General features: G+C 40.8%; 1 protein-coding gene across 1 annotated transcript in view; it reads left to right on the top strand.

Moving 5' to 3' along the window:
• Positions 1-1,570: 1,570 nt before the first annotated feature.
• The window catches only part of coro6 (coronin 6), a 21,872-nt gene continuing 10,972 nt past the window's right edge, over positions 1,571-12,470 (top strand). Inside the window, exons 1-3 of the mRNA XM_008303258.1 lie at positions 1,571-1,808; positions 4,368-4,567; positions 9,324-9,446. Coding sequence (XP_008301480.1) covers positions 4,370-4,567; positions 9,324-9,446 — 321 coding nt within the window. The 5' untranslated portion in view covers positions 1,571-1,808; positions 4,368-4,369. The remainder of the gene's footprint in view (positions 1,809-4,367; positions 4,568-9,323; positions 9,447-12,470) is intronic.

The following is a 12,470-nucleotide window of genomic DNA, read 5'->3' as shown; positions in this document are numbered from 1 at the left end:
ACAAACAAAATGCTGCAGCAGACGCAGGTTTGCAGTAGCGACCACTGACCACTGCACATCCAAATAAAGCTAAATAGACTTTGTCAACTTGGAGAAATTACCTTGTGCTTCAACTGAAGCAAAGGCTCCGAAACCAAATTGTGCAAGACATGTTCAAGAATTTAAGGGGCCTTACCTGGCTGTTTATAGCAGTGCATTGGGAGAAGTTTATACTGTTATAAAAAAGAAGAAGAAAAAAATCAGTACTTATTTAACACACAGAATTCCTGCTAAATCTGTATATTTGTTTAAAAAACATTGACAGATTATTATTTATATTTGCTGCACAAATATTCCTTTTTGATTGAATGTCTGCAAAATAATAATGGAGCAGGTAACCACTGCGTTCTGTTTCAGTCAGCAGTTGCTATGATCCGATGTTCATGTCGAGGGTCATCGTGTTTGACTGAGAGGTGGGTCTGCGGCTACCACTTGGAGAAGAAACAACAGTTTTCAAAGCACAAGAGTCTGCAGTTCCCAAAACAGGATGTTGAGGTCAGGAGCCCCAGGAGTGTGTTTGTTGTTTTCATCAGCAGTCACGTGGTTTGTTCAGAGAATTAATCGCTCAGGGGTCAAACTGTCAGGGCAGAGTTATACTTTTAACGTTCTGAGGCATCTGATGAGGGGAAACATTCAGTGCAAATGACCTGAACTGTGGCAGGATGACATGTCGGCGCTCCAGTATGCTGTATGTCAGCCACAGCTGAGTGATTACGAATGTGTTTTTTGGCCACGGCAACATTATTTTTGCTCTTTCACTGAAGTTACTCATCAGATTTGGCTCCCTGAGGCTTATTCTTCTTCTCCAAAAATGAAATCCAGTTTAAGGGTCGCTGTTGCAGAGATTTAGTTCTAATTGCACATCATGCTTACATAATGGGCCGTCCAGTGAGTGTTAGCGGTTCTGCAGGAGCACTGGGAGCTGCACAGTGAGACTTCTTCAACAAGGATGTGGGCCGCATTTAAATCAGGGACAGTTTTTGATTTATTACAGGAAATCTCTATGAACTTTTTGGTTAACCCTCCTATACAAGTCAGGGAAGAGCAAATGAAAGATGACATAGAGTTGCATCATGGGATATGTAACAATGTTTTTGGAGTTTGACAACACTTGGGACTGAAATTCAGGACATCTAGGCCTCTCCTGCATCCATTTTGAGTATTTTTGGGATTACAAAACTCAATTGCTGGAGTGCCTCTTTAGGAAAGTTCCATTTATATGTAGTAACATATCAAACTAAAATGCTCTCTATTAACCAGTAAGCTGCTTTACTCCCTTTACTGAAAAGCAGCCTGGGAGGCCAGCTCACCTGAGTGCCCCCGTCTATCTATCAGAGGCCAACAGTAGAGACAGACAGTGACCCCTCGGGGACGCGCTCCCCCCCGTCAAACCGTGCGCGTTACGTTTCCCTGCACTGACAGAGTCTGTTCCAAAATAGACGGCACCCACCCTACACCCACCCTCCCTCCTCTCACCCACCAGCCCACCCTCCCACACCCTCCTCTCTCTCCTGCTCTGCCCCGGTACTCTCCCCTCTCTCTTTCCCTGCTGAGGAGCGTCGCTGTTTTCCAGTGCGTCTCCTCATGAGAAGTCCGGCACCGGCTCCAGGACACCGAAGCGCAGGGGATTTAAATCAAAGGGAATAAGAGCAGCAGCAGCAGCAGAGGGAGGAGGAGAAAGGAGGAGGAAGGAGGAGTAGTGGGCTGTGCAGCAAGAAAACCGAGACAAGAGTATAGTCCAGGGAAGAGGGGTCTCCCCAAAACCTGAGGTGAGCTGTCCTTTTCCTAATATGTGTGTCAGTGCTGCAGTGGCCTGAGAGGTGCGTCAGCTGCTCCGCTGCGCTGCTGGAGAGGACGGAGCGCGTCCGCACAGCCAAAGCCGGTACATCGTGATTGTGCGCTCCCGTGTGAGCGGATCTTGAGTCGTGCATAGCAGCTGTGGGCTACTTTAAGGAGCACACTTACCAACCTTCACCCTCCCTCCCCTCCCCTTCCTCCCTCACACCTCTGGGACAGCCTATCTATGCTCCTGCGTTTATGTGTATTTGTACAGGCTGTGCGCAATGACTCTTTGAAATTTACGGTCCGATCATTAGCGATCAAGCGCCACAGAGCGCGCTGGCTTCTTTCTGGGACTATTTGGGACCAGGGTGGGAGGAGCGGCTGGCCCGGGTGGGACAGTGCAGTTTGTCATGTCTATATTAGGAAAGTGGCAGTGTCATTCTTTCGCTCTGTCTCGACTCTCCAGAGCCGCGCCATGCGCAACAGAAGGGGGCTATCTCATTAACCTGAGGCGCAGTTAAAGGAGCATGTCGCAGGATTTTCAAGTTAAACTTATTTTTACTATGAATTTCACATCACATTTCTGCATTTTTCTATTTCTTTTTAACTTTGTTGCATGCCCTTTACCTCAGTTTAATTAGACAACCTGCTGGTTCACATCAGATGACATGCAGGAAATATTTTTATGTCAGATGCTTGAAAAAAATACAAAAAATAAAAAAATAAGATCAGGTTGGTTTTGAGGTCAGTTGCGAGCTTTTTCTGCTTTTTAGCTTTTAATCCTGAGAGCCAGGTGTAAAACATGAAGTAAAATAGTTGCTATTAAAATGTTTCTGACATAATAACAATAAAAAATTCACCCAGGAATGTTGGTTATGGTGTTTGCCCTGAAATGCCCCATGGTTGGCCCGCCTGAAGTGGTCACTGGAATGTAAATCTCTTGATAATGGAGAGCTTCCAGGAAAGCAGGGTGAGCTTGTGTCCTCTCATCACTGTGCTTTAGTCGTTTATCCCACCGTCTTTAGGTTCACTTCGGAGCTAAATGGAACAGTGTGAAAGTCAGACATTGCTTCTTAAAGCTTCAGTTGGTCCTTTTTATGGTTTTATTTCAACTGTGAAGACATGTCACCCTGTAAACAAGAAGAAGAGCTGCATCTATCAGAGGTTTTCAGGGACTGAGGCAGGCCTACTTTTAGATTTGGGTTTTTAGTTGTGGCCTTATGTAAGCCAGTGCAGTTTTAATCTATATATTCTCATAGGGATTGTGTCACATGGGTGTGACTGAACAGCTGGCTGTGTTGTATCTGTCAAGTTCTTCCCTCACCTTTTAGCCTTTCTCTGCGTCTTAGCGTTCGTCTTTGATGTTTGGCCGTCACATACTGTTTGGTGGGACAATCAACTATTAATATCTGCACTGATGGCCGGCACTGTTATAGAATATCCCCTGTGTTTTGGGAGGATTACGGTCCCGCTTGGCCTGCTGCCTGGGACAGCAACAAACAGCCTCAAAACACGTCACAGAGTTTGTTATTCAGAGAAAAGCAGAGCGGCGTTTAAAGCTCCTGGAAACTTGGCTCCAATTCCAAAAAGTTTGCCTTCGTAACATTGAATATTCATGAAGAAATCATCAAAGTAAAATATATTGATGGATGCACAGCGTGGATGAGCCGCCTGCTGTGTGGTTGAGTTCATCAGTGTTTGTGCAGTTAACAAAGAAAGAAAAACAAGTCAGAGTTCATTTGCAAAAACAAACAACTCCATCTTCACAAACCTTCAAAAAACCCACTTTTCCATCTTCTACCTGAGACAATATCAATCAAACTTAAGTTATCTCTATTTTTGTCATGTCATTTCTACTGAGTCAAATCCACTCAGCTTCAGTTTGATTGACATTATCTCAAGCAAACAGCAAAAAAAAATACGTTTTCTGAAAATCTACAAAAAGGGACTTATCTGTTTTTGAAAAAGGAACTCTTCAAATGATGACGTACAAAATCTACTTCATGTGACTAAAATCTTGAGTCATCTCTAACCTTGAAAACAAAAGACAACAAAAACAGCATAAAGCTGCCCATAAAAACACATGAAGTGATGAAGATGATTCAACAACCTTCCTCAATGACACACTGAGGAGAGTGCGTCACTGTGACGGATGAAGTCCATTCTTTTCTTCCTGGGGATTTCTAAAAGTCTTGTCTTTTTAAAGAAATCACCTGTACAGCCTTCACTGACAGTTCCTGTGAAATCAAAGGGTTCTTTTTGGTCCAACATTAATATAAAATGTGCAGCCTCACTGTACATTTTAATGTTCTGGATAATTTTAGTTTCATGGGTAATGATGCAGAAACTTTTGGTGAATGTTAATGATCAAAGTTTATCCTCTCCTCTCCATTCACTCTATTATTTCAAATCCCTCATTCTGACCTTCTTCTGGCATCTTTCCTCTTTCATCCTCTCGTCTTTTCTAAACTTTCCCATCACTCCCTGCTCATCCTCCCCCACCTCTTCCTTCTTCACCTTCTCCTCCTGTCCTCTCCTCACTGCAGCCATGAGTCGCAGCATCGTGCGGCAGAGCAAGTTTCGCCACGTCTTCGGCCAGGCGGTCAAGGCCGAACAGGGTTACGATGACATTCGTGTTTCCAAGGTGACGTGGGACAGCTCCTTCTGCGCCGTCAACCCGAAGTTCCTGGCGGTCATTGTTGAATCCAGCGGAGGAGGAGCCTTCCTGGTCCTACCTCTGTCTAAGGTCAGTCAGGTCAAAGAGAGAACACTTTGTCAATCTGCCACTAAAGATGAGACGAGACTATTAACGCAATAATTTGATAAATTGTGCATGAAACAATGAAATATGCTGATAGGTTTTGGTGTTTATTGTGTGTAATATGAGAGGGAATCTATCAATAAATCACAAGAGAAAAAAAAGGACGCATCAGACATCACAGAATTTAGAATTTGTTGTTCAGCAGAGTGAATGCTGATAAGATTGCGAATTAAATGATATGAATAAAATGTGTTTTTCAGGAACATTTTGGCAATGCTAGCAGCACAAATCTATAGAAGGGATTGAGCAACATTGAAACACCTCAGTTACTGCCATTAGATTTTGTACACATATTCACAGTCTTCACTCTCTCATGGGATAATCTTATGGACTTTGTTGATCCCATCTTTTTCTGTAGCTACTCAGTTTTTATCTCACATGTCATAAAGTCTACCAGCTCAGCTGTCCTGTTTGCAAGAAATTGGTGTGTGTTTGTGTGTAGGCAATGCATTTTAAAAAATATATTTGTTGGTGTGTTGAGAGAAAACAGCAGCTCTCTAAGTAATAGCCGGTGTTGCAGGCAGAAGGATGTTTTGGTTTGCTAAGAGGCAAGAGGAACATGGAGCAAAAGAAGGAGAACTTTGCAGCAAAAGAGGAACAAAGGAAATGGAAGTGAAGATAGTTTGAGGGTTTGTGAGCTGATTTTATTATTCATTAAGATCCTGCAATGCTTTAATCAGTGTGCCTGCATCAGTTTCAGATCTCTATTTATTGTTCTGTTAAAGGTCGTAAATGAGATTTTTACCAGGGGATATCCAGCTAATGAAAAAAACAACAGTCTGGAGGAAGAGTAAGTAAAGCTTAAAAGCACAGAAGAAAGACAGAAATTGACACATGTTTCTTGTTTGAGATAAACTTATCAGTGGTGGCTTTGGATTTTTAAGCATCTAACCTGTTTGGAAGCTCATCTCAGTGAATTAATGTCTGTAATGTTCAGCATCGATAGCAGTGGTGGCTCTGAAGGGTTTGACAGGCAGCTCTGTGTTGAGGTCAAATACTCCTGTGACCCCAGATATTTGAAATACACAGAAAATTCTAGGTCATATTCTGTGAGGCTGGGCCTGTGAGGTAAACACAACTCATGAGGTGACGGGAAGACAAGAAATAAGTGCCATGATTCCAATAACTTGCACAGTTTTAAGGCTTATGGAAGAAGTTATCGCTTTTAGAGGTAATTGTTTTTAGCTCAATTATAGTCTGACTTCATTTTAGGATGTAATACTGCTGTTTGGGAGGCTTTGAGAAGGACACCAAACAGTAACTGCTGAAACAGAAATGCAGTGACGGCAAAAGGAAAAAACAAATGTTTAAAATAAGGATCAACCAGTATGCTGTCTTTCAGCACCGATACCAATAATTAGTAATCAAGGACCATATTTTAAAGTGAGTAAGTATGGAAATCTTGGTGTCAAAATTTAGAATAACACCACCTCCAACAGAGAACTTAATTGAAATGTCTTTTTTCAGTTTTACATGTTTCATGATATGAGAACTTTTCAACTTGTGTCTTTTACTGTTAGTGACATTATTAGTCACACATAACTAGTCAGATGGTGCTGTGGGTGGATATTGTTTGAAAGCACAAAGTGACCTGCTTGAGAACCAAAATAGTGCATTATAAATTAATTTATGTTTATCAGGAATCTGTGAAAATAATAATTATAATTGGAAAAATGCTAAATATTGGATCCAGATCTTGATGCTTCATTGTGGTGTTAAAGTTCCTCTAAATTCATGTGAATGTTTTCAGATGTTATTCCAGTGACCCAGTCAAAGTAAAACTGGATTACTAATATTGGAAGTCACATTTTATTTATTTTACAAGCTAAAACACGTGTGGTTTTCGTTTTAGGATGATGTAACCATTGACCTAAAAATCCACATTTAACTGCTGTTATTTTTTGCTTTTGAACAATAATGGAGTTAAATCTTTTGTCATCACATGTTCAAAAACCAATTTATGCTTCGTAATCCGCCAGTTCACTCCAGATCACGGCTCAAGGTGCACCTCGCCTAATATCTGCTGACATCGCTGTATCCAGCCAAGTCTGCAGAAATTTAGTTGACCTGCCCTGCGAGATGCCTCCACTCAGCAGGTTTCATTTGAGCCGAGCTGCTAAACACAACCGCAAATCACAGTCCAGCTTTATGAGGACAGAGAAGTTTATTGTCTCTATCTAGAAAAATACTCTCATCTCTGAAAAATCTTCTGACCTTTAGGTTTCAAATGCATGCACTTGATGTTTTAAGTGACTTTAGCCCACATGAGGACTTTGGTTGTGTTAGAACTGGACTATTGAGGATTTTTTTTTTTTTTACTGTAACAAGGTCAACACTGCTGAGATTCATCGGCACGTCAGAGGCGGCAATTAGTGAAGAAGGAGCAGGAGGACGCAGAGTAATGCACAGTTTTTTGGAGGCGAGAAATGGACATGAATATATACTGGAGTCATGGTGAACAGACGTGCTATTAATACGCACCAATGCGCTCTCCATCCTCCTGCTCCCCCCTCTGGGTCCCCAACAGGCCACAAGAAAAACTCCCCTTTCAACGCCTCGTCACTCAGCTATAAATACACTGCTCATGGTGTGTGTGTGTGTGTGTGTGTGTGTGTGGAGGGAGTGATATCTCAAAAGCTGATATACATGTTCACATGATAGGAACGAGGAAACATGGAACGTTTTTAGTGCATCGTCTCAAAACTTCTGCTTTTATGTGACAAAGTTGTGTGAAAGGTTTGGCTGAAGGTTCTGAGTGTGGCAACATCAGCAATAAGCCAAAAAATGTGGTGTTCAGTGTTAATTTGTATGATTATGCATTAGGAAGGTGAAGGTGGTAAATAACATACCTGTGAGCTACTAACTGTAAGCCTCCTGACACCTCCATTGTCTCAAGTGCAGCCTTCCAGAGCCCTGATTTATTTTACATTGTCCTACATATTTCTAAATACTGCTATGTATAGACTCCTGTGTTCTCTGATCTTTGTGGCAAAAGGGGAACGTTTCTTTTTTTTTGCTAAAAGTTTAATCCGGCCTTGGTTCTTTCAGCAGCTTTTCAGTGAATCTATTTCAGCATGTAATTTAGAGCAACAATCTCACGTCAAGGTCCATTTCTAAGGATTCAAGGAACTTTATTTGTCACGCCAGCTCACATTCACATGCCATGGCACGAAATAAGTGCTCAGGTCCTGGTTTTTAAGAAAAAGCCTAATAAGTAATAAGTACAATAAACAAGTAATAAGTACAATAAACAAAAAAACAGGAAAAATAAAAATAAGAGCAGAATATAAGTAAAAACACTAAACATATGTGTAGCAGCGAGGTAGACTGTAATATAATATTGCACTTAGGTGTTTAAAATATTGCACATTAACGCATTACGTACTCCTCCTCTGCCCTACTCTCATGGATATTTCCTTTTTTTCCTGAACACTTAATAAAATGCAAAGATGGTTCATTTCACCATGACTGTATAACCCTTGAGTTTAGGGCAGTTCTTAATTTTGCCTTTGTTCCCGCCCCCTTCAGAAAGTCCGGCTGTCAGTCACAGTTCAAATCAGACGACTCTTGGTTAGTTCGGTGTTACATAGAATCTGGGTCAAATCCTTTCTAGGGTGTAAATATGATAGGCTAACTAGTTGTACAGGAGCTTGAGAAATGGCGGAAGTGAATGTCTTTATATCTTAACAGCTTTTATTTTACACCTTTACATTTATAACAACAAAACACAATAAAAGTAGATTTTCACCATATGTGACCTCAAAAGGAATGTGACCCATTTTACAGTTCAAACCTAGAAACAAAAGTCCCTGTGGCACAAAGCAAAAAACAAAAACCCACTTCTTTCACTTTCATATCATGTTAATAAAACTGGTCCAGACAAGCAAATATGGTTCTTTATGATTACACAAGTTGGTTTTCATTAACTCATATGGCACGTCGTCTGATGTCAGTTTGACACATTCCCTGTATTCAGCCTGTCCGATCCAGGGAAAATGCTGATATTCATCATAAGTGTGATATGTCGCAGAAAAAGCAAAGTTGCATTGATTTATGCACAGATATTCATCAACACTTGTTGTGTTTCAAACAGCCTCTCCAGAGAAGTAGAACTAGAGGGCAGGCCTACATTATATGGATAAAGGTGCCTTCATGACTTTTACATTTCCAGCACAAACATTTTTTATAAAGTCAGACAGGCATTGAATACTCCCAGAGGAGTATCTTATAGTGTAGCATAGTATAGAAAGCTTCTTCTTAATTTTGGAAACAGTAGTTGACTAAACAAATCCATAGGGATCACACTACAAGGTCCATGTGTATGAAAAGACTTATTTTTTCTAAGCTTATGAACATCTACAGTACATTCTGATGAAAACTCTGGAAAACTCCTGCTGAGGACGATGATCAAAAACTGGGAAACAGCTACTAAATGGACCCTATACTGGACACTACCCTGCTCAAGGCCAATAATGAACTTTTTATCTAAATAATTTGGACCTGTTTGACGTTGAGAAAAGCCATTATGATGCTGGTTTTAAACTTTTAACCAATATTTCTTGCTGTTTTTTTGTCCTGCAAGTACTCAAATCAGTGCTTACCACTTGTTATAAGAAATGGGTAAATGCTAATGTTAAATTATTGTACATACACAGTCCGAACCCAGTCATTTGTGTTGCAGTCGGGCCGCGTGGATAAGAACTATCCGCTGGTGATCGGCCACTCTGGACCCGTCCTCGACATCGACTGGTGCCCTCATGACGACAACATCCTGGCCAGCTGCTCAGAGGACTGCACTGCAATGGTAATCACCTTGTGTGTGTGTGTGTGTGTGTGTGTGTAAGTGTGTAGGTGTGTGTGTGTGTCTGTTTGTTGAAAAAAATTAATTCTGAGTGGGAGAGAGAAGTTGCAAATGCGATGTGGAGGAGTTTGTTGTTCGGTGACTCAGAAAACAGTCACAGAGTTCGTCACAGTTTGTCGCATCTTCCTGCCTGTTAAGTGAAGAAAATCAGCCAAGGGATCGGTGTGTTTACCTGTGTGATCGTCCACCCACCTGCTCTGCATCATCTCCGTCTCTTTATCAGTCTGTTCATCAGATTTCGCTGTCTGTCTTTAACCAACTTCATCATTGGAGCACACTGGCTCCAACGTGCTTTGTTCCATGCAGCTGTAGACCTACAGGAAGATACAAGCAGCAATACTGAGCAAGTCCTCAGCAGACTTACTTTGCTTATAGTGAGCGTTTTGATATGCATTCAGGCCTTGTGCATAGGTACAGGTTTCCTTCTTCAATGTCAAAAAAATCTCTGTGCACATGAAAACCCCAAAACAAAACTGAAGCAGGAGCATGCTGAACCAACAGGTGGTGATTTAACCCAAACCCTGCAGCCATGTCAGCCAATCAGAAACCTAAAAAACAAAGCTATTACAGGTTCTGATGTAGGCAACCAGCAATGGCCCATCAAAAAAGGAGAATCTTATGTGTGAACAATTTGTTCCTCAATGTGATTTATGTGTAAACACCTACAGTGGCTTCTTAGCGGCACTGTTTTGGCCATGTCCGCCATTACACACCTCATGTGAACAAAGGTGATAATGGCGCGCACTCTGAAAACACAAGAGAAAAACTTTCATCTTAGTGACCTAAAACTGTGTTCGTCTGAGGACAAAGGGACAAAGCACACGTTGTAAACTCCCATATACATGCGGATATGTAATGGATCCGTCGGTGGTGATTATGTTTTACTGTCAGGCGTCTCACACCTACAGCAAGTAAAGTGTTAAAAAGCATTTAAATTACAAGTCAGGTGTGACAATGATGATTGATATTGAATACGGTGGAGCAAAAATAACCACAATAAGAATATTTAAAATATTAATGCGTGCAAACATTGCAGAATAGCTGCAGGATCTTCAACACGCTGTGGAGTTTTGTGCAGAATCATTGTTGCTTAGTTTTGGGCTAAAGAGGACAACAGAAGGTTTCAGAGCTGATGCACTGCAGATGTCTGGAGCTCATGACTGTGTTCAGTCAGCAGAGGTCAGTGTGAAGCCTCGACTGCAGGGCTGGAACTTCATGTTAATTTGTCAAGCTCAAATGAATATTAAGGTCATTCATTGTAAAAACCCAATATGGCAGTTGAAATTTACGGGATATAATCCACCTTAAGTTTTTTGTTTGTGTGGTCTTATATCCTTTGTCTGCCTTAAACTGGTTCAGTGCCGTCAATTACATACTTTCCTTAATGTGCTTCTAATGTAAATGATGGAGGATAAAAATCACAATCCTTTTTCTAAAGTTTATCTTATATAAGACTTCTGCTATTGTAATACTGCACATTACATGAATATCTTCGGAACTTACAGTTTGTTTTCTACAAGTTTCCCTTCAAGTTTACAGCGTTTCATCGCTGATTTGCAGTGGAGGAAAAATAACACAAAGAGTGTCACTGACAAGAGTGTCACTGCTGTCTTAGGAGACATTTGATTATTTGAGAAATCCTCACTAGAAAATGCCCACAAGCTCCCCAAAGGTACAAAATGAGAACCAGTTTTAGTTCGTGATGAGCTGCTCCACTGACACAAATAAAGATTCATGTGTCACAGAACTGTGACAACTTAGAGGATAAACTTGTGGTGATCTACATTAGAGCTGCAGCTAACACTTACTTTGAGTATCAAATAAGCTGGTTACTAAATATTTGTTATCTAGTTCATGAAATGTATGAAATAATATCACATTTTCTTTGAGTCAACAGCCAAAAGTATAAACGATATTTTGCATATACAGTATATTCTATTTTACTCTAACATTTTATTATAGGCTGTTGGTCAGATGAGGCAAAGTGTAATCTGAGTTACAGGCAGTGATATATGATTGTGTTACTTAGGTTCTAGGTGGTGTGTGTGTAACATTTTTAGCTTCTCATTAGTCGCGCGCTATTAAAATCCGGTGTTGAAGTTACAACAGTAATTATACATCAGGAAAACACCGGCAGTGATGTGTGATTTCCAGTTCCATCAGGAAAGTTAATCAAATCTAAGTTTAAAATTCTGGTATGTCAATAAAATCATTTTATGCTATTCCAGGCTTTTATAAATGCTGAATAAATGCTACATAAATTCAAATGTAGCTTATTTTATTTTATTTTTTCATATTTTTTAGGATTAATTGCATTATAACTGTGTCACATATTTCTGAGTTCTCTCTACTTCCAGCCATGGTTGGGCTGTTATATTGCAGGGAAAAATGAGCCCACAAAAATCCAACAGGAGCAAATAAACCCTCAGAAACTACTTGGGGTTCAGAGGGTTAATACATGGATACATTTATTATTATTATTATTTTAAACTTTTGTTCAGTTAATGTGCTACTTAAGTCTATTACATTGGTTTGTGTGTGTGTGTGTGTGTGTGTGTGTTTGTCACATATGTCAGCATGTGTCAGCTATAACATTTTCTTTCGTTGTTTTTACAGAGTGACAGCATGCCTCAACATGTGTGCATCAGTTGTCACTGAGGACAGATTTGCCCACTTGTTCACGGTGACATTGCAGGAATCTTTGTGCGATCTAATGATTGAATCGTTGCTTCTCTTGTGGCAGCAGCTGCTGAGATGCTGTTTGAGTGTTGTGTCTTTGCCCTTATGAATGTGTGTGTGTGTGTGTGTGTGTTTGCCCTTATGTCTTTGTGAGTGTGTGTGCAGGCTTTGTTTATGTCCAGCACACAGATGGACAGTTGCAGCTGTCTTGGCAACGTTGCTGCCGCGGAGCAACAGAAAGGCCAAAACTGTGATGTCATTCTGTTCAGTTCAGAGACTGATCATTGT

The sequence above is a fragment of the Stegastes partitus genome, unplaced genomic scaffold (assembly GCF_000690725.1).
Source record: "Stegastes partitus isolate 25-593 unplaced genomic scaffold, Stegastes_partitus-1.0.2 Scaffold1967, whole genome shotgun sequence".
In the NCBI taxonomy this organism is placed as follows: Eukaryota; Metazoa; Chordata; class Actinopteri; family Pomacentridae; genus Stegastes; species Stegastes partitus.
Note: the sequence above shows the minus strand (reverse complement) of the source record. Positions and strands in the feature narration are given on the sequence as shown.